At 41.5% G+C, this 22062-nt stretch overlaps 1 protein-coding gene across 2 annotated transcripts; it reads left to right on the top strand.

Annotated features, from left to right (window-relative positions):
• The first annotated feature begins 3554 nt into the window (after window positions 1-3554).
• On the top strand, window positions 3555-7796 carry LOC148029440 (glucose-6-phosphate/phosphate translocator 1, chloroplastic-like). Of its 2 annotated transcripts, none has more exons than XM_087688254.1 (6): window positions 3555-3811; window positions 4168-4746; window positions 5319-5544; window positions 5631-5853; window positions 6545-6758; window positions 7506-7796. In XM_087688254.1, exons 2-6 carry the CDS (start codon window positions 4198-4200, stop codon window positions 7515-7517), a joined length of 1224 nt encoding a protein of 407 aa, XP_087544380.1. In that variant the 5' UTR covers window positions 3555-3811; window positions 4168-4197; the 3' UTR covers window positions 7518-7796. The 2 variants fall into 2 exon arrangements, with proteins under 2 accessions (XP_087544380.1, XP_087544381.1); XM_087688255.1 differs by lacking the exon at window positions 3555-3811 and adding an exon at window positions 3829-3978.
• The last annotated feature ends 14266 nt before the right edge of the window (window positions 7797-22062 follow it).

The following is a 22062-nucleotide window of genomic DNA, read 5'->3' as shown; positions in this document are numbered from 1 at the left end:
ATACAGGATGTTAAGCCTATTGGCTATCCTTTACCTTCTCATGTGAAGGTTAGTTGGGGCCGATTGTTCGTAGTGTTTGATGAGCAGAAGGTTGAGATGGCCAAGATCCCTTATGCATTTGCAGTGAGTAGTTTGATGTATGCCATGATAGCCACTCATCTTAACATAGCATTTGCAATGGGAGTTGTGGCATGTTATATGGCTATACCTGGTAGGCGGCATTGGCATCCTGTGAAGGGTAGCATGAGGTGCCTTAAGGGGAATACAGATATGTGCATATATTATGGTGGCTAGGATACAAGAGTCATAGGGTACACTGACTCTAATTATGCAAGACTGCAGATAGTAGGAAGTTCATCTCTAGCTATGTCTTCACCTTTGCTAGAGGCACAGTTTTTTGGATGTCCATGGGGCAAAATGCATGGCCCTATCCACTATAGAGGCAAAGTATGTTGCAACCACTAAGGCTTGCAAGACTCTCTGGTTAGGCTGTCTAGTTGCAAACCTTGGTATTATTGATGCGGTCCCTACACTACATTCAGATTCTATGATTGCCATTCAGTTGGCGAAGAATCTGATCTTCCATGTGAAGACAAAGCACATTGAGATGCACTATCACTTCATCAGGGAGGTGGTAGAGGACAAGTCTGTTGAGCTTGTCAAGATCTTGACTAACGAGAATCTAGTAGATCTACTCACTAAGAGTCTTTCAACGGAACATTTTTCCTTAGGAAGATGATGAGCATAGGATGAGATGATATCTATTCCTCATCCTATTGTACTTTGCCATTTTTTAAAATTGTTCTCTCCTCATTAGGGGCACATTTACCTTTAAGTGGGAGGTTGGTGGGGAGGCAAAGGCGCATGTGCTTAATCATTTGTGTATTCATTACACTGGCAAGTACCTACACATGTATACATAGTAGATGGTGGATGCCCATCAATGTCACTTTATTATTTATTCTTTTAGTGACACTTGAATAAGGGAAGGCTAGTCACACATTATGATTGTTGGAGTTTCCACATACAATGCCTCTCTTTCTTGCTCTCTTGCTCCATCCACCATAGCTCTTGCTTCCAGTTGTGTGCTTCCACTCGAGCTCTATCTTTCAGAAAAGGCAACAATTTGTGCACACACAAAAAAAATGCGAAGTGAGCAAGGCATAGCCTCATGAGCTTCACTAACATTTGTGACTTGGGTTGGCCACATTTGCCAAACAATGTAGTGTATAGTTTATGTAAATTGATAACATAGAATGCTTCTTAGTATATATACAACACAATGGATAGAAATGTATCATTCAAGATTTGTGATATTTTGAAATAGAAAAGGCTTAGTGAAATAGTTGAGATGCCTCAAATGTTTAAACAAAAAGATTAGTGGCATAAGAGATTATGCATTCTTCTATTTGAATGGAATATGTGATGCATGCACATTTGAACATAGAGCCTATATACTTATTTAGAAAACAAGATATTGTAGTGCCTTGTGTCATTAAAATTGGATGTGAACATATAGAAAAGACAAAATTTTGATAAACAAAATCTGCTTTCCATTTTTGAAAACTCTTTCATTTGTCTATTACAATTCTAGAAGGGTAAATGTAAATCCTTTTGTCTTGTTGATTTCCACCAGCATGTGAATCCTTTTGCCTTTTTGATTTGCACTGGCATGTGAACCAAGGTCTCTCTCTCTCTCTCTCTCTCTCTCTAACTATGTTCACATGCATTGATTGTGAAGCAAATATCTATGTCTACCATTTATTGTGGGTCCAATCCTTGATTTGATAAAAACATGTTCCTTTCCCTCTTTTCTCCTTGCAAGATGGTCAATGAAAACATATTTCCTTTGATGTGTGCTACTTTTTTGTTTTGACCAAAATGATGTAGTGAAAGTTGGTTTTCTTCCCTTTATGTAAAAGTGAATCTCTCATTGGAAGGTGAGCAAGTGACACACATTTCCTTAATGACTATGGAAATTCAATAGTGCAAATTTCAAATGATGAAACATTAGTCTTCATTCTCGATGCATGTACTCTATAATATGGCTCTCTCTACTTTCTACAAAGAGAACAACACAAGCATGTTGATTGACTATTACAAACTTTGTGGACATGGGCCAAACATAATCTTTTCTTGCACATGCTTGCACATGGTTTTGTAGCTACACAAATATTATATCAACGACTATAAAAGAGTATGATTGTTTATTCTCACCCATGGAAACACTATTGATAGCATCGTGTAGTTGGGAAGTAGTGACTACATGACATACTAGAGAGGCAAAAGCTAACATAACATCTAAATTTAAATCAAGAAGTCAAAGCAAAAGTTTATTTGTTAGCATATTTGTTTGGTTGTCATTTTCCTAACATCACTCACCATGTAACCCTTGTTTGGAAAACTAATTAATTCTATGTTATTAATGCACAACAATTGAGGAGAATGCTTTTAGTGCAACAATTGTTGCTTTTGATATGTAGCCTCAACCATGAAATCAAACTTGTAAATTAAAGCATCACAAGGTATTAGAGCATTTAGGTTGGTTTTCAAGCATAATGCTTAGGCAAATCTCATTGCTTGTTGATTCTATGCTGCACCTTCCATCCCACTATTAGGTGGGAAGTAATGACTAGTAACACAATTGAGTTTGATTTCTAAAATGGTCCAAACCTAATTAACAAAGCAAATTGTTTGATATCGATTTATAGCAAAGTGGTAGTCTAGTAGATTTGGACCATGTGCAAGTTTTTGCACTCTCTTGGGTTAGAAAAGCTTGGTTGGGTCTTTTAATGTCGTAGGTAGATGCATTATATTGTCAATTTTTAAAAAAGGTAAAGAGGCCATGATAGTTCCAAGGTAAAAAGTTGGTAATGTGCCCTCCCTCTTGCAAGGGTCATCATAAAGGCCCTTCTAGAGAATAATGCTAAAGAATATGCCACATAGAGGGGTTAGAATGTTTTATGATGTTAAGATGGAGAGATCAATGGATATAGGCAAAGCCTAAATTTGATAGGATGCCTAATTATTTGAATGACAAGGAAGTTCTATGGCACTTCCCAAGTGATATGTCAACTAAATATTATCGATATATCAACTACATGGGCAAAATTGAAAAGCATGCATCTCCACCAAATCAACCTGTCATTTTAAAAGGCCTTGGATACTCAAATGCTATAAATAGTTTACCCTTACAATGTAAGTTTACATTAAAAGAAAACATGTAATCAGAGATGCAAAAATATAATGCTTAGCAAATGTTCCAACTAGCAAAAGTATCCCAATGGCGTTGTAACCTAGTTGGTTTGTGTGTGGGTTGAGTTTCTTGAGGGTGCGTGAGTTTGATGGAACCCTAAGTTGCGCTTCCTTGGTGGCACAAATAACTATAAGTGTCTAACTGACAAAAGTATAAAATGACCACGGAGACTAGGGTTGGTGGTAGTATCCTTTCTCAAGGTGGACCATCCAGATTCGAACTGAGGATCTGTTGGTGATGTTTTAAGATTGACCTAGGCCTAATGGCACCAAGAGTTGTGAAGAAACCAAAACAGAGGGGGATCAAGGGTTTTCTTAATTTAATTAAAAGGAGGGTCCGAATGTGGGATCAAGAGAGCATGCAAAATAGAAGCCATGTTTTGACACACCACCACCTTCTCTCTCTCTCTCTCCCTCTCCCTCTCCCTCTCCCTCTCTCTCACGGTGTCCCTCTCTCTATTTTTGCGTGCAGATACAACCAACCCACCCACCAAGAAACCCGTCTACTGCACGGGCTTCCTGAGAGAAGCGACTACGCGATTCAAGCAAGCAAAAGGCAAGATCTCTCTCTCTCTCTCTCTGATACTCTGTTTTTTCTCCCCTTCATGTGATGCGTTCTTTTCCCGCCCCCTTCGATGGACGTTGATTCTTTTGCAAATCACTGAATCTCTGGCCTTCTCCCTAATTTACAAGCAGAGGCTTCGGAAATTCACCTCAAATTGGGTCATTTTCACAAAATCATCAATCAAACCTGGATGTTTTTCTGCATTGACGTTGTTTACAAAGTTTCATTACAATCTTTTGTTATGATGTGTTGGGGGTGCGGCGCGGGGGTAGGGGCAGCATCGAATTCTTTCAATCACAAAAGGTCTGAAAATTTCCCCAATTGTTTGTTTGCATTTTCTTTTGCAGGCTGCAGAAGACAGAGGAAGGGACTAGGAAATGGCAGGCAGTAGCTTGATGATGGTAGACCCAAGTGTTTTGGCCGCCCTGTCGGGCACCAGGAATCCATCCTTGATCGGCACACAATCGAGCTTGATTCACAAATCTTTGCTGAAGAAGACCCCCGTCCATAGACAGTCAACAGCGAATAACCTTCTTAGAAAGCCCTTTTTGTCTTGCAATGGGTTACCGTCTACGGCCAATTTTGAGTCCTTCCACAGAGGACCTTTGAGAGTTGTGGCCAAGGCTTATGAAGCCAGCAAATCTGACTCGTTCCCTGATGGTGCCGCATCAGATGCTGTTCAAGAGGAAGGAAGTCAGTTACAGGCTGGTAGAAGGCTCAAAATCGGCGTTTATTTTATCACCTGGTGGGCTTTGAATGTGGTTTTCAACATCTACAACAAAAAAGTGCTGAATGTGTTCCCTTACCCATGGTTGACATCCACGCTCTCGTTGGCTGCGGGATCTGTGATCATGCTCTCCTCTTGGATCACACGCATCGTGGAAACTCCTGATGTGGATTTTGATTTTTGGAAGGCACTTGCACCGGTGAGTCCATCACTATGCTTCACATTTCAGAATCCAAGCTAGTACAATGATGCATCAAGCTTGTATGGTTCTTATTGGATATGTTCTTTGAACCTCAACAAATGAGATTGGTATTTTTTGGCTCACCCATAGCAATATGTTTAGTCAAGCAACTTATCATCAGCATTTGCAAATTTGCCAAAATTTTGATTAACCAAACTGGATTTAATTATTTGACACTGTTCTGGTGCGATTTAATTGCACATGCTTCATCGAAGCTTACTTTATGTGATGTGTTTATGTAGTATGTAGCATGAGGTGAAACTTCCGTTTTGTGGGAGTGCTATCAAGCCGGTAATCTTGGAATCAATGTCTATATTTTCATATGTTCATGAGGGATCAAGGACAGAGTGTATTGCAGATGTTATTGAGTCTTTGTTTTGGATCATATTAAGTAAATGAAATGATGCATATGTTTCTCTTGTTCTGGATCATATTGAGTCTTTGTTTTGGATCATATTAAGTAAATGAAATGATGCATATGTTTCCCTTGTATCAGCTGATAACAAGATTTTACCGAATGTTTGTGCTAGGTTGCTTTGGCACACACTATTGGCCATGTTGCTGCTACTGTAAGCATGTCCAAGGTTGCAGTCTCTTTCACCCATATCATAAAGAGTGCTGAACCGGCCTTTAGTGTGTTAGTTTCACGCTTCCTTTTAGGGGAACACTTCCCTGTAGCCGTATATCTTTCCTTACTGCCTATTATTGGGGGTTGTGGCCTTGCTGCCTTGACAGAACTGAACTTCAACATGACTGGTATGTTCAATGCACAATCACTGTATCTTCTATCTGAGGAGAGTTTTCAGTCCTGTTAGCTAATTGTGATGACTGATTGAATGCAGGGTTCATGGGTGCAATGATTTCAAATCTGGCCTTTGTTTTCCGCAATATTTTCTCTAAGAAAGGCATGAAAGGGAAATCAGTAGGTGGGATGAACTACTATGCATGTCTATCCATCCTCTCCCTTGTGTTCTTGACGCCTTTTGCATTTGTGGTTGAGGGTCCGAAATTGTGGGCAGAAGGATGGCAAACTGCAGTGCAGACAATTGGTCCCCATTTTGTCTGGTGAGATCTCCTTGGACTTGATTGTGGCTTAAACTTCCTCGTTTGGCAGGAGACAATGTTTTCTTATTTTTCTTTTTTGATGCCCTGAGGATTTGTTCCAGTAGTTTCCAAGTTCAAAAATTTGAGCTTGCTTGGGGGGGGGGGAGATGTGGTGATCAGGGACATAGCTGGAATGGGCTTTGTATCATATGCTCAATTCCACTCTTTATACAGTTTGATTAGAGAGATAGTGACATGGGGTTGCACAGAAAGCATGAGGGACGGTGACATGGGGTTGCATTGAGAAGCCACGCGGTCTTTTTTGATATCCCTTTGTGACCATGTGGACATTGTATACTCTTGTTTTCAGTTGATAAATGTCCTCTTTTACAATCAGGGGACTGGTTGTTTTGGGGTGTTTTTTGGGGGGGGGGAGGCACACAGACATAAAAGAGTACCTTTGTTGGTACTGCTTGTTTTGTTAAACAGTTCAGGGCCCCTGTATAGAAAGTACGAATTATGGTTTGACTAGAGGGTGATTGTTTAGTTGGTTTGCTTCCAAATATTGAGAGTGCCGTTAAAATCTTTTTTATAAAGGGTACACATTTTTGTACGTCATCAGCTTTGACTGATCATGTGTACACTTTAACTGGTTCATGCACAACTGTAAGCAGCGGTAACCAATAATGACAAATGCATACGTTTTTCTCAGGTGGGTGGTGGCACAAAGCGTCTTCTACCATCTCTACAACCAGGTTTCCTACATGTCTCTCAATGAGATCTCACCGTTGACATTCAGCATTGGCAACACAATGAAACGGGTGTCAGTCATAGTGTCCTCCATCATTATCTTCCACACTACAGTCAGGCCCATCAATGCTGTCGGTGCAGCAGTTGCAATTTTGGGAACTTTCCTTTACTCACAGGCAAGTTATTCTAGTTACTTCTCAAACCGACCTATGATAAGTCTTCTAAACAGGAGTTTGTATGGTAACATGAACTTGAACGTGGCTCTGATCCTATTTCTTGTAGGTTTCAGTAAATTTGTGGCTTTAGTTACTTGATCATGTTTCACTTGCTGTAATAATGCTAGAATCAATAGAGACACCAGGCTAATTTGACCATAGTAGCAAGTGAGTGAAGACATACACAACTGCGATAAGAAAACCCTTAGGGCATGCTGGTTGGGCAGCTGGTTTGGCTTCTTCTAAGATAGTCGAGGTTAATCATGTTATGTTGCGTTCCTCTTAAGAAAGTTAGGTTAATCATGTAGTGTTTCTTCCAAGAAAGTTGAGGTTGTCATTTGAGTGAATTTGATGTCGACGCTGATTATAAACATAAGCTGAGGTCATCAATTAGTGCAGCTTGAATGATAGCAAAACTTCACCCCTCTTATTGTGGCTTCCTCTAAGAAAGTTTGACCTCAGCATTTGGAGGCAATGAGAAGCAAGTTGAGGTTTTAACCATTTAGTACAGCATGAATGCTAACGAAGCTTTTACCCGCATCAGCTCCTGCCCGCCCGCTCGGTCCGTTACAGGAAAAGGAGTCTGTTCTCTGCGTGCTGTTCTTTTCTGCTGACAGTGAAATGGTTAATGTAAGCTTGTGGCTTGAAAATTGAAGCTGTAACTGACGAAGCAATCTGGGTTCTGGCTGTGTCCCGTTTTTTATGCAGGCAAAGCAATGAGGGAGCAATTAAGTGGGTGGTTTTTCTTGCTCAATTGGGTAGGGCCCACTGCCTCTGATTGTCTACAAATTTTTCACATTGGAAGAGATTTTCGAGACTTTGCACGGTAATAGGGCCAAATTTACTCCAGAATAAAAATGTTGAGGAATTTGTAAAAGCTGGAACATGCCCATATTTTAGGACCCAAAAAATCACTGCGATTCTTGTAATTTTACGGATTTTAGTTTTGAGCTGTACAATTATCTTCATATATATATATATGTATCTACATATTTTTAACGAGAGGTAAAAGTGTGAAAGAATAGTGTTTTTTTTTTTGGGGGGGAGGGGGGGGGGGGTATTTTATGGTGTAATTATTATAACGTGGGTAGAATCGAAGGTCTGAAATAAAGGTTTCAACTTTGTATGCCTCGAAAAAGGGAATAAAGTAAAGATATGGAGGAGCGATGGGGCCCACGACTTTTCTTTTTGAGCAGGCGCGCGTGAATTTTTATTTCGTTAAAGCGGCAACTTTTTACTGGCGTCTCCGGAGGGCTTTTACTTCCCGTTATCGACACGTGATCTGATCCTCCCATCGCTCAACTCTTTCAACGCACCAGCACTCGAGGTCTCTTCTTTTGGCATCCGGATCCCCATGGCAAATGTTTTCCTGTACATGTTTTGTTAGCTACTGCCACAAAGGGTTTTGCATGTTAATGAACGTCGGCCTTCTCTTTTACATAAAAAGATATCAAATGTATTTAGTTTGGGTCACATCTTTTTCGAAGGGAACTATAACTTGCATTCTTGGTTGTGGCAATCACAAGTATAATCATAGATTCTCTTTGTATTGAAGTTATATAATTAAGTATCGACTATCCATGTGCCAGTAACCTTGGCAATAATACAACACAACATTTTTTAGTAGAAGGCGAGTTGGAAGTTTGACAATTAGTAATCTTTGTGTGATTAGTTGGAACTTGCAACAAAATGCTAATGATTGGACATCATGATGGGCAATTGTGAGAGAAGATTGCAATAAAATGCTAATGATTGGGTATATGCTAGGGACAATTGTGAGAAAATTGTGCGCGCACATGGAATAGACTAAAGTATGTAGATAGAGAAGAATAAGCAATGAAATATGCAATTTAAAAGAAGTACTTGTGTGTTATATTGCAAAATACGAGCTCTGCAGATTTGCAGACTAACTACATGATCTTTGTTAGGAATAAACACCATGCAACCAAAATGATGAGGCCATGCCACATATTACAACACTACATTAGTGAGATGGTTTTCTTAAATTTCCATAAGTACAGCCAAGTACTTGTAAACATGTAACAAATTTGCAAATTAACTACATGATCTTTGTGCATGAAAACAAATTAGTTAGGAATAAACACCATGCAACCAAAATGATGAGACCATGCCATGCATTATAACACTACATTAGTGAGAGACGGTTTTTTTCATTTTTCATAAGTACTACCAAGTACTTGTAAACATGTAATAGCTCTAGATGTAAACATCTTACAATAAAGCTTTGAAAGTTCATTGGCTTTATCCTTTTTATGTATGTGTTTAGATTTTTAAAATGTTCAGATGTGAGACATCAAGAGTCACACAAGTACATAAAAACTTGCATCTGGAGTCACATGTTTGGTATAACATGTTTGCATGTAACATACTTTTTGCATTCTCCATAAGTACATTTCAAGATAAGGAGTACAAATCTATCGACCCTATTGATGTTGATCATGTCAAATCTTAGGGATGTTATGACCACGTTGCTTGCAAGTGTGGTGAGGGCAACTAATCAACACTCAGTTGTAAAGCTTTTTGGTCCCTTGTTGTTGAGAGGCGTGAATTCTTGCTCTCTCCATGTCAGTTTTCAAAGTAGGACCTTTATAATCTTCTACTTTCTTGAGGGTTATGTTGGCAACTCTTCCTCTAGCTGTGGCTATTGACTCAGGTCGTTACGGAATTGGCTTTGGTGCACGTTGTTCGAGTTTTGGGCATCACCTTTGGATGTGGTCAGACTCATTACAATAATAGTACCTAAAAGTATCCTTATTACCACCAGTAGATGGAATAAAGTTCCCTATTGTCAACATGTTAGCCTTCTTGCTATTAACCAATTGGAATTGACCTTGGGCTCTTTTTGCATAGCCCCTAGTTATATTTCTATTTTGGAACTTATTATTCAAAGGGTTATTGTTTATTGGCTTGGACTAGAGTTTTTGCACAATCGATCTTGTGCCTTATGCAAAACAAGAAGTTTTAATTAATAAGCACAAGGAGCCTTCAATCAGGAGTGCAAGAGCAAAACATGAAAGGTTGCAGACTTGTTTTACAAGTGTGGTGATGAAATTAGGATTACCATTGCATCACCTAAGAAATAACTTAGGAGGGGGGACTAAGAGAATCCCCTTTATTGTCATCACAAACATAATTGGCAACAAATTGTCTTGACTCCAACACCCCAAAATTTGGGCCGGAGGGGAGGGGGGGGATGCCTGCATAGTTAGTAATAATAACATAAGTAAGATGTGAACTACTAAGCATTATAGAAAAGCATAATATTGAGGCTTCAAGGCCCTTCGTTGCTACCAATAGATCAAAGGAGAGTGCATAGGCATGAAGCTAATCAGGGTCAGTTGTTCTTAGATCCACCTACGGGCCTAGGAGAATCAGGACATGAGGTGTTGAAAGGAGCTAAGGTGTAGAGATAGGAGCGAAACTACAACTCTAGCTATCTAAGTTTGACAGCATGATCCCATTGGCCTACGAGATGACATAACACGTGTCGCCAGCCTATGCCTGGCGTGGTGCAAGGATGGCTCATAGGAAAGCGCCAAAGCTTAATAAGGAAGAGAATGTTTGTTTGAGCAAGAGAGAGAGAGAGAGGTGTGAGTGGTGGCCAAGGGGTTGGGTTTTAAAACTTAGGCACATGAACCATTCAATGGAGGAAAATAAGTGACAAAGGGCATTCCATGCAAGAAAAGAAGTGAAAAAAGGAGTGACACGTGTCCAACGGCTACCTGACATGTATGAATTCCCACACTTGGACTGTCTAGCAGTTCCATTTCCTCACCCTTAACATAAATGCAAGCTAAGCCCACATATATACCCGACATGATTGGTGCAAATAACCAAGAGTCTTATAGCTCATGTAATATAAATTATTAATTTGGAAGCTTTGCAAACATAATGTCCATTGACCACATGATAGCATAGAACAAACATTGACTGCCTCCATAGCCTTAAAAATTTAATAAGCAACGATGTCATTCTCTGTAACGATGTTTTTCTCTTATTTGATAATGCTAATGCTAAGTTGAAGGGAATAACCAAGAAATCAGAGAATATAGAAAGACATGGTCAAATGATTTTGTAGATAGGTGTAGTACACTTTAAGGCACATGTTTATGGTTCCATTAGGGGAGTTTTGAGGTCTCGAAAATGCCCTATAAGCAATCTTAGAGAAATAAAATATTGTAGAAAATAAAATCAAATTTAAGAATTTAAAAGCCTTTACATTTTGGGAAGTAAATATATAAAAAATTATTAATAAGGCATTGTCATGATATTCTTGTGGTCACATCAAACCTAGAAATTTAGGCCGCCATAAAGGTGACATATTGTCATAATGAAGATCTTACTCATCCTCATTAAAGTGCAAACTAATATTCAATTTGAATTTTGTTCGATGTTTGACTACTTCCCTCCATTCTCTCTCTTCTTCTTTTTTCCATCCTTACTAGTTTATTCTTCGTTTTTTTCTTGTTTCTAAATCACATAGTTTTTAAATCCAATCTTCTAATCACATCCTTAGCTATGGATCAGTCATCCAATGATCTCTGTAGCTATTGTAAAAGATATTTCTATCATCTTCATATTGAGTTGGATAGTGAGAATATAAGGAAGAGAACAAAACCCATTACTATTATACAGTCTACGAAACACATACTTAGGTTTGAAGGAAAGAAGAAACTTGATATTTGGTTAGATGGCAAGCTATATTCCAAAGATCCTAGCAAAAATAGTAGTTCACCTTTCTATAATAGCTCTTCATTGATGAGGTCATTGGTGATAATTATAATTGGTTTCTAGGTTGTACACTTAACTTAGTTATAGAAAATGATATCTTCAAATTAGAGAACCATCTTTTATCAAAACATAACAATGAGTTTTTGCAGAAAGTAGAGGGCTATCAATAGAGGATTCATTCATTGGAGAAATACATTAAACCTTATCAAATGGAAGAAAACTATTTTAGGCTATCGAAATCGACAAAAGGCTCTTAAAAATATTGAGTGTCTCAAACAAGGAGATGGTGGTTATAGTAAAAGAATCTAAGTAGCAAGGTATATTTTTTTCACTTTAAAAATATTAAATATGGCATTGTTTATAATTAATTATATTGATTTGTGATATTGATTTTGTTTAGGTCTCTTCTTCAAGTGAAAGAGATTCTTTAAAAGCATCTCAGTTTTATTATTATATTCTTTCTTGTTGAGTGTTGAAATGACATATTTTTTGACTGATTTTTGTTGTTTTTGAGAGCTGAATGGTTGATTTTATGAGATGATTGATTGGTTTAGAAGCGGTTTGAGAGTGTTTTGGATGATATTGATTATGTTTTGGAAGTTTATGATGTTTATCAGTGGAGATATGAGGTTCTGTGATGTTCTGATAGGTTCTGTATACCTTCTGTTTTGTTCTGATTGTCTTCTGTATGAAGCATGGATTGATGATTGATAGGGTTTGAGATCTTGTGAAAGCTTATTGAGTAGTTTTTGAGAGTTTGGAATGGTTTGAGTATGAGTTATGAGGTTTTGATGACCTTCTATAACCTTCTGTAGATCTTCTGTAGAGCTTCTGTACTGTCTCTGTTCTGTACTGTAGCTGTTTTGGTACTGCACTGTAACTGTTCTGTATGCTTCTGTATATGTTCTGATGGATGAGAGTGTAGCTTGGGAAAGTTTTCTAACCTTGGAAAGAGGTGAATACAAGTGCAAAAGAGCTAAAAGAAGTGAAAGAAGTAGCTGCTGAAGACTCAAGTAAAGACTGGAGTGAAGTGATAGTAGTGAGCTGTGAAAAGACATTGTAGTGGCTTTGGTGACTCTTTATATCAGAGACACCTCTTGGGAGGGTATCCACGACCTAAGAAGGATTATTGAGAGTGATTATGAGAGATTGTAGTGAGGATATGATGTATTATTGATGGAGAGAGAGAGAGAGAGTCAGAGATAGTCAATTCTACTAAAACAGAGTGATTGTATATGAGATTGAGAGAGAAGACTATGAAGATATTGAAGATGAATACTATGTGATGTATTTCCATTCAAAGATGGTGTATTCCTTTGCTTTATTTGTTATATTGATGGATTTTATGAAGATATTGAAGAATATAGGTGATTCTATCAAATCCGTGGGAGATCTACATGATGCTGCATGAAGATTTGTTGTGCCTGGTATTCTTTTCTTCATTGTGATCATATGAAACCTAATAAACAAGCTTGTTGATGTTACAAGATAGATTTTCTTGCAAAAGAATTTCATTTTCCTTGGTGTTCCTCTTGGGGCTCCATGTTTTTGGTGCGCAACCGGGGAACCTTGCCATCAACAAGTACCAGAAGAGGCTGAAAATGAAGGAATTGGCATTGTCAAGAAGAGAAGAATTCAATGGATGTTTGCAAAGTTCATTCTTCCATTGAAGAGTTGAAATTTCTCATAATCAAAGCCACTTTCCACAAGAAGTTAATCCCACAATGGCGGAAACACATCACCAGCATGATGCATGCTCTATGTAGTGGACAGTTTCCTCTTCCTAATGAAGCAGCAGAAACTTGCATCTTGGTGGCAAACTGTTTGGGAACAAACTGAAGAGCAGAAACAGAGAGAATGACCATCCATGGAAGATTTGACATTCATTGAGAAGTTTCCAAACATCATCAAGTGGGAGATTGTGAAGAAGCTTCAAGAGTCTTGGTCTGTAGAGGTTCACAAAGACAAGAAGGAAAAGAGTTGGAATTTGTTCGTGGATGCTCAACAGCAAGATACGTGGGATGCTTGGTGCACTGATAATCTTCTGTTTGTTCAATTGGCAACCCACTGGAAGTTGGTAGACAGAGTATTCTTTACAACATACACTGTTGAAACCATCAGAAGCTGGCATTATTATGATGATGACACCACCACAATGCTCAAACGTATGCATTTTGACACCTTCAGAACGGAATACCTTCCTCTGTGCAATGGCATGAAAGCAAAATTCAGAGACGTTGAAAAGGAAGAAGTAGAAGAAATGTTGGCAAGACAGTCCTCCAGAGGCTGAAGCCTTCTGTTATCCCTCTGTGGAGCACTAACAACATAGTGGAGCCAACCCCCTGATGAATGACACAATAAAGAGGCAAGCGTTAGAATGAGTCCAGAGATATGTGAGAAGAGAGAAAGCAAAAATCAAAGGTGAGAACGAGCTCGCAGGAGAAGCCGCCTTTGACGCCCTTGTGGAACTCTTTACAGAAGTCCCAATGGCACATCAAGCCCTTCCTCCTGCTGGAGGTCCACTTCCAAGCCAGATCCGTCCTGGAAATATTGATGACAGGCCAGCGAATGTAGTTCCATTGCCAGTTTTTAAGGGAGAGTACAATGAAGACCCCGATCTTCATGTAGCAAAGTTTATGGTAACATGTGTGGCTAACAATGCAAGAACCCCTGAGCATTGGTTAGCAATATTCCCCGCCAATTTCAAGGGCGCGGCATTTCAGTGGTACGAGAGACAAGCAACATGAACTTTTGGCACATGGGACGACCTGAAGTTGGCCTTCCTTACTAAATTCAGGCGTGAAGGTTTTGAAGAGCGGATGCGAGAGGAATTTATGAACCTAAGTCCTCTGGAGAAAGAGTAGAAGCTTATGTCTCACGAATGGAATCCATCCTAAAGAGATGGACTAACCATAATCTAGATGATGGCATTCAGAAGGGGGTGTTTCTCAGAGGATTACAACCAGAAGTTCGTAAGTTTGTGGAGCTGCAAAGACCAGCCACACTGTAAGCTGCAACAGAAGGTGCAAGACTGTACGATGAAGTGGAAGCTAGATTGGCGATGAATCCAGGAAGAGGAGTTCTACCTCCTCTGATGCCAGGAATGATGTACCCACCAAATGCAGTCCCAGGGATAGTCCCCTACCCCTATCAAGAGATGCTCCCAGTATCACAGTACAATGCACCAAATCCACAGTGGCTACAATCCATGCCTCAAATGATGGTTCAACCACAACAACAATGGTCCCAACCAATTTTTCCAATGCCAAATCAGCAGCAACAGTGGAACCCTACCAACTGGAGCCAACAGGCAACAGTTCAAACAGGAGCTCTGAATTAGAATCAGAACAGAGACCCCTCTGCACCAGCCCAACCTGTTTATGCAGTGATTACAAAGACTCCTCAAAACCCTACTACCAGTACCTCAGGAGGAGAAAGCTTGAAGGATTATTTATCCAACTCAATTGCAAATATCAAAAAGGAGTTGATGGATGTGATTACATAGCAGCTATAGACGCTGAAAGTGAATACCGCCAGTATAACCAACGTTGTAGGAGCATGAAGAGATGTGATGCGGTCAAATACTTGGTGTGGTAAGTGTCATCAAGCAGGCCATTTAGCCATTGAATGTACACGAAAACCAACCATTCCTGGAGCCTTATGTTCCTACTGTTTGCGGAAGAACCATACAGAGGATATTTGCTCTCTGAAGGAGATGCATGATAGGAGAAGGAAGGAAGAAGACGCAAGATTCAACTTGATGGAATCCAAAATGACAACATACGATATTGGACCCAAGCCTAGAGAGTTTGGTCCTAATTTCGGACCCAGAAGATTTCCATCTCAAAGTTACAGAGGAAGACAGTCTGACGGTGGTCAGAGATCAGAAGTAGAGTGTTACAGATGCGGAGAAAAGGGACACATTTCACCAAATTGTCCAAATCCCAGAAGGTCAGTGGATTACAAGCCCTTATGCAGTCGATGCAAAGGAGAAGGCCACACTACAAAAGATTGTCCAAGCCCAGCTCCAGTGAAAAACAGTGCTATTGATAGTCCGGCCAAGGCCCAAGTGCCTACCTCCAATTTAGTGGAATTGGAAGTTGCTGCCATCACGCGTGCAAAGAAGAAGGAACCACCTATCCAGAAAGAAAATAATCCTCTTGCCAGAACAGTGAAGTTCAATCTTCCACCAAAAGAACAGAATAGAACAGAGCCTGACAGTGCCGTACAGAGCACTACAGTGCCACAGAGAGTCACAGAGACAGTTCCAGAGACAGGGCCAGAGGTCCAGGAGATAGAAGAGGAGGAAGTACCACAAGTGGCAGAAGAAGTCTCCATGATGCCCCTGTTGGAAGAAAGAAGGAAAATGAAAATGGGTGTTGCCCCATTCCCTAACCGGTTAGAGAAGCCAGTGGATCCTATTAAGGAATATGATCTGGTAAGAGATCTAGATACCTTTAAACCAAACCTCACATTCTGACAATTATTAATGCTGTCTCCCAGTTGCCGAAAAAAGGTTCAAAAGTATATTGACAAGAAGACGTGGCTTAAGGATTGCTCCCTCAACAGCAACAAAGTCCAACAAAGCTCCAGAGCCTGTCAAAGAAGTGGACGTGGCTAACACCTTCCTAGATCCGGATACCCCAGAGAGTGGCTTGTGGATAGAAGGCTGCTTTATTGCAAATGCACTGATTGATGGTGGTTCATCAGTGAACATTATGACGGATGTGACAATGAAGGATCTAGGCCTACAAGGTGTGCAACCAACCCAATGGCTCATCAGACTGGCGGATCAGAGCAGAATCAAGCCCTTGGGCATTCTCCCATATGTGAAGACTACAGTGGCTGGAAGAAATTATTGGCTAACCTATCTGGTGGTGAAGCCAAACTCTTATGGTACATCCTACCCTCTGTTATTGGGCAGACCATGGCTTTTTGAAGCCAGAGCAAGGATGGATTGGTTCAAAGGAACCTTGACCTTGGGTAGAGGACCTAACAAAGAGGTGCTAAAGCTATATGGTTCTCAAAAAGGACATGGATCCACCTCCTTGGAATTATCTTCTGACTCCCCCAATGAGGCTACTGATGGAACATTAGCAGACGAAGATGCTGTCAAACAGATCCTTCCCAAGAAAATAGTGGCACATTCCTTATCCGTGAATACTGTAAGCCAACTCCCAAAAGATGCAAAGCCATTATCAATGGGTGAATACTTCCTGCCTGAACCAGGAACGATTTTCAAAATCACTTTTGACAGTGAGATAGAAGCATGGATGTACTGCTCTTCTTGTTACATGGCCATAGCAGAGCCAAAGACAAAGGTAGAAGATGAAACAGAGAACCTATTCTTCTCTTACAGAGCTCCTACAGAGACAGAGCCAGAGCCAGAGACAGAGATAGAGACAGAGACAGAGACAGAGGAGGATGGAGATGATTTGGGAGAAGAAGGTTATGAAAGCGAGACGGAAGAGTCTATCCCACCCGAAGAGGATACATATGAAGAAGAAGTTCCAGAAGCATCAGAAGCAGACGAGCTCATGCTGTGGGATAGAATGGCGATGGTACCATTTGGTCTGGTAAATGAATCTTCTCATATGCAAAATCTTTATAAGAAATGGGTTAAGAAGAATAAGCCGTCTTTCAGCAGTGGCTCTTGCCGTCCTCAACCACCCTTGCCAAAGAAAGATGATGATGATGCATTGTGTCAACAAGCACCAGTCCCACAAACCCAACATGCATTAGAGGGTCCCTGTTATGTGACGTTCCTGGATGCGTCATCAGAAGATGAGTCTTCAAGCCAAGAGGTAATTGATCGTGAAACCAAACCCGAAACGGCTCTAATCCCATTTCAACATCTCAAGAGGCAACCTAAGTCTCCACCAAAAGAAGAAGTTGGGTCTAGTGGGACATCAGAAGAAGACACCACTCCCTTGAAGGAGTCGGATCTGTATCCAGAAGCAATCCGTGGGACCTTCATCTGTGAAGTAGAAGGTGAAAGGCAATTAACCTTTGTAGATGCAGATGGCACTGAACGCCACTTGAAAGTGGGTAGTAGTCTACCAGAAGAGGAGTTAACCTTGTACGACTTGTTGAAAGAGAATTTGGACGTGTTTGCTTGGTCCTACAAAGACCTAAAGGGGATTGATCCCACAATATGTTAGCATCATATTGACTTGGAGCCTGATGCCAAGCCAGTACGGCAACGACAGAGGCGAATGAACCCGAATTATTCCACATTGGTGAAAGTAGAGCTGCTTAAGCTTCTGGAAGCCGAGTTCATCTATCCAGTGGCAAATAGTAAATGGGTTTCACCCATCGTGGTTGTACCCAAGAAGAATGGCAAGCTTCATATATGTGTGGATTTCCGCAAGTTGAATTCCAAGACTAAGAAGGATCACTTTCCTATCCCTTTTACAGACCAACTGTTGGACATAGTGGCAGGACATGAGCTTTATTCCCTTCTGGGTGGATTCAGTGGATACAATCAAGTGCAGATAGCAGAAGAAGACCAATCCAAAACAACCTTCACCACAGGATGGGGGACCTACGCTTACCGAGTGATGCCGTTTGGACTCTGCAATGCCCTTGCTACTTTCCAGCGAGTCATGATGGCCGCATTCTAAAATCATCTGCACAACTTTATTGAGGTATATTTGGATGAGTTTGATCCGTGAACATTGGGGACACCTGGAACAATGCTTTGATCGATGCCGGGAGTATGGGATTTCCCTCAACCCCGACAAATGCATCTTTGGGGTCTCTTCTGGAGTTCTGTTGGGCCACATTGTCTCTGCACAAGGGATATCAACCGACCCTGCAAAGATCGAAAAGATCGCAGCTCTGATAGCACCCACCAACCTCAAACAATTGAGGGGATTCCTAGGCCATGTGGGTTACTACAGAAGGTTCATAGCCCATTTTGCAACAAAGGCAACCTCCTTGCACAAGCTTCTGAGGAAAGATGCAGAGTTTGTTTGGACGGAAGAATGTGACAAAGCCTTCAACACTCTGAAGCAGTGTCTGATTGAGGCACCCATTCTGCAACCTCTTGATTGGACGAAAGAGTTCCATGTACACACTGATGCATCTATTGAAGGCTTAGGCGCAGTTCTCTGCTAGAAGGGCTCCTCGAAGCTGGATCAACCCATCTATTATGCAAGCCAAAAAGTCACTGATAGGGAACGAAACTATACAGTGACAGAGCTGGAGTGCTTGGCAATGGTGTTTGCCCTAGAGAAGTTTCGCCACTACCTCGTATCTACCCACTTTAAATTTTATGTGGATCATGAGGCCCTATCCGTCCTGATGAACAAAGCGGATGTGAAAGGACGAATGATGAGATGGTTGCTCTTATTTCAGGAGTTTGACTTTGAGGTAATTACCAAATCTGGTCGTTCCCATGTTCTGGCTGATCATCTGCCGCGTATCCCACAAATTGCAGACGAGGAGCAGGATGATCCAGACCTCCCTGATGCTTCCCTATTCTTGGTAGAAACTGTAACCCCCTGGTATGTAGACATTGCCAATCTGCTGGCAACCCAACAGTACCCTCCTGGCATTTCTAGTTGGGAAAGGAAGAAGCTTATGTTAGAATCAGCCCCCTACACCCTGCTAGGCGGCGCACTATACAAGAAAGGCAAAGATAAAATGCGCAGAAGATGTGTTGCAGGAGATGAGATTGGGATTGTTTTGAAGGCTTGCCATGACGAGCCATGTGGAGGCCACTTTGTAGGAGAAGCCATAGCCAGGAAGGCTCTGCTAGCAGGATATTGGTGGCCGACCCTCCACAAGGATGCCTATGATTACTGTAAAAGATGTGATGCTTGTAAGAGAATGGGGAAACCTATCAAGACAAGTGCCATGCCACTGCAACCTATCCTTCCCCTGAAGCTGTTTAAGAAGTGGGGCATCGACTTCGTAGGTCCAATCGATCCTCCCACCAGAAGGAAACAAAACAAATACATCCTCGTATGTACGGATTATGTCACAAAGTGGTGTGAAGCTAAAGCTCTGAAGCGGGACGATGGTAACAGCGTGGCCCTGTTCATGTACGAGAATATCATCACCCCTTTTGGTAGTCCCTTAGAGCTAGTAAGTGACAGAGGCACTCATTTCATTAATAAAGTCATGGAAGAGTTGACAGAGCTGTATAAGATCCACCATCGCAAGTCCACTCCTTACTACCCCAGAGCCAATGGCCAAGTTGAAGTTACCAATTGCATCCTCTGCTCGATTCTGACAAGAACAATTGCTGCACATCGTCGTGACTGGGATGATCGACTTATAGAGGCCCTCTGGGCGTATAGAACCTCCCATAAAGCAACAACAGGACAGACACCCTTCCAGCTGGTGTATGGTACAGAAGCTATTTTCCTTGTTGAATTGGAATTACCCTCTTTGAGAGTGGCTATCAAAGAGCGTTTGGGGGATGATGATTCATTGCAATGCCGTCTCCTGCACCTGGAATGTTTGGATAAAACTCGCAGGATGGCTCTACAGTGCATGGAAGCCACGCAAGCTCGACACAAGGCTTACCATGACAGCTTCATCAAGCACAAAGAGTTCAAAGAAGGTGATTTGGTCCTAGCCTATGATTCACGATTTGGCAAGTTTCTTGGCAAGCTTCAACAGCGGTGGATGGGCCCATATAAGGTACTTGCTGTCAACCCTAATGGCTTTGTCCAAGTGCAGACCGTTGATGTCTCTAATGATCCCTTCCTGATCAATGGATATCGCCTGAAGAAGTACTTCCCTCCTTGGGGATCTTGACAATCATGGTCACCTGATCCTTTCCCTCGTTGGCATGGCATTGTCACTCTTATGATGCTACTTCTGATAGCCGTTCTTCAGCCACTCCTGATGAAATGGACGCAACCCTCTGTCCCCTCAAACCCACCTTCCAGCCTTGATCTCTTATTCTCTATTTTCCATCAGCAACGATGGCGAAGTGGGTTCTGACAAATGGTATTTCCACCATTCCCTTGCTTAATTCGAAAGAGAAAAAAAAAGAGAAAAAAAATATACATATCGGTCATGGGAGAAAAGGACTTAGGTCCCTGTCATGCCGACCTGTTCTTCGAGAAAAGGTGGAAACACCCTCGGGAATAGGGAAAAACAAAAGAAGAAAAAAGAAAATAAAAAATCTGTTATGAGAGAAAAGGAAGAAATTCCCTGTCATAGCAGGCCTCGTTCCAAGAAAAGGTGGCAAACACCCTTGGGCGAGAAGCTGGCTATGGAAAAGGTGGCAACACCCAGCAGTCCAAAAAGTGGATTCATCAGTTGATATCCTCAGGATCCAATTCCGAAGCTACCTCCCTTGGTATGCTGTGTCTTGGTTTTTTTTTTTTGCAGAATGTCTAATTGTCCTCTAGCAGACGACATGTCCTATCCAACACAACGTTCGATTTGATGGTTGCCTCCTTGGGTACGCCTCTTCAACAACTGACGACGTGATCTTCATCGACAAACAATCGAGTGACGCGAGCTTTCATCCTAACCGGATGGGGAAGTGAGTATGGTTGCCCTCTGTAACTATCAACAGAGTGTGAGACAGAGGGTGGGGTGAGTGACCAGTCTTTTCTCTTCAAATTCAATGAGAGGTGAGAAGTGTGAATGAAGTGTTGCACCCACGGGATGGGTCTCTCAATGCACAAAGCACAATCTGTTTCTGTGCACTGCACTATAAGGCTCCCTGGCCTTCCTTCTCGCACCATATGCTAGCAGGGGGCGGGATGCACAGTTGCACCATCAAATGCACATAAGGTATACAACCTTTGCACAAGTGACTGTGAGGATAACATCAATGGGTTTCAGGAAAGGGCTGCCCTTCTCTATCTATTAGCAGAGCATGAGACAGAGGGTGGGCTGAGTGTGACTGGAGTTTCTTCAATCAATTACCGAGAGGCGAGATTTGAGGGACGTTACGACACTTGGAGTCAGGTATGTTTCCGTTTTCCTATGCACCCACGGGCTGGGTCTCTGTTGTCATCACAGGACACGTCACCCTGTTCTGTACACTGCACTGTAAGGCTCCCTTGCCTTCCTCCTTGCACTTATGCCAGACGGGTTGGACGCACTAATGCACCATCAACTGTGCGCCCTGGCATACTCCCTCTGCACCATTTCCTTGTCGATTCCGCAACTGGGTATGAGATATGGGTTTCAATCATTATTCCTCAAGTGATATTAGTCCTGGGGCGAGTGACAGTTCTTTCATTCCATATGAGTGATTGTAAGTTGAGTGTAATATCCCTTGCCAACATCGGTGAATTTCTTGCGATTCCTTCAACCAGCTACCTCCCTGGGTGCTGCCGCGTGGTCCCTGCCATGACGGATGTGTGCTGAGAAGATGCCTTGGTACCTCCTGCAGCCGACCACGATAGTGGACGTGCCTTTGACAATCAACCTTGATTCTCGACAACATGGGCCAAGTTTTTCTAACCCTACCCCTTCTGTTTCTCAGTGACGTTCATGTTTTAAGTGTAGGGACGTTAGTGGATGGTCTGTTGTGTGG

This window comes from Lygodium microphyllum, chromosome 11 (assembly GCF_053477565.2).
Source record: "Lygodium microphyllum isolate KBCC chromosome 11, Lygodium_microphyllum_v1.1.10, whole genome shotgun sequence".
NCBI classification, from domain to species: Eukaryota; Viridiplantae; Streptophyta; class Polypodiopsida; order Schizaeales; family Lygodiaceae; genus Lygodium; species Lygodium microphyllum.
This window is presented reverse-complemented; position numbering and strand designations above follow the sequence as displayed.

Bases quoted from the DNA above. Each gene is read 5' to 3' on its own strand.
- LOC148029440 (XM_087688254.1), top strand. From the start codon at position 4,198: ATGGCAGGCAGTAGCTTGATGATGGTAGACCCAAGTGTTTTGGCCGCC. The intron at 4,747-5,318 runs GTGAGTCCATCA...TGTTTGTGCTAG, and splicing joins TTTGGAAGGCACTTGCACCG to GTTGCTTTGGCACACACTAT. The intron at 5,854-6,544 runs GTGAGATCTCCT...CGTTTTTCTCAG, and splicing joins ATTGGTCCCCATTTTGTCTG to GTGGGTGGTGGCACAAAGCG.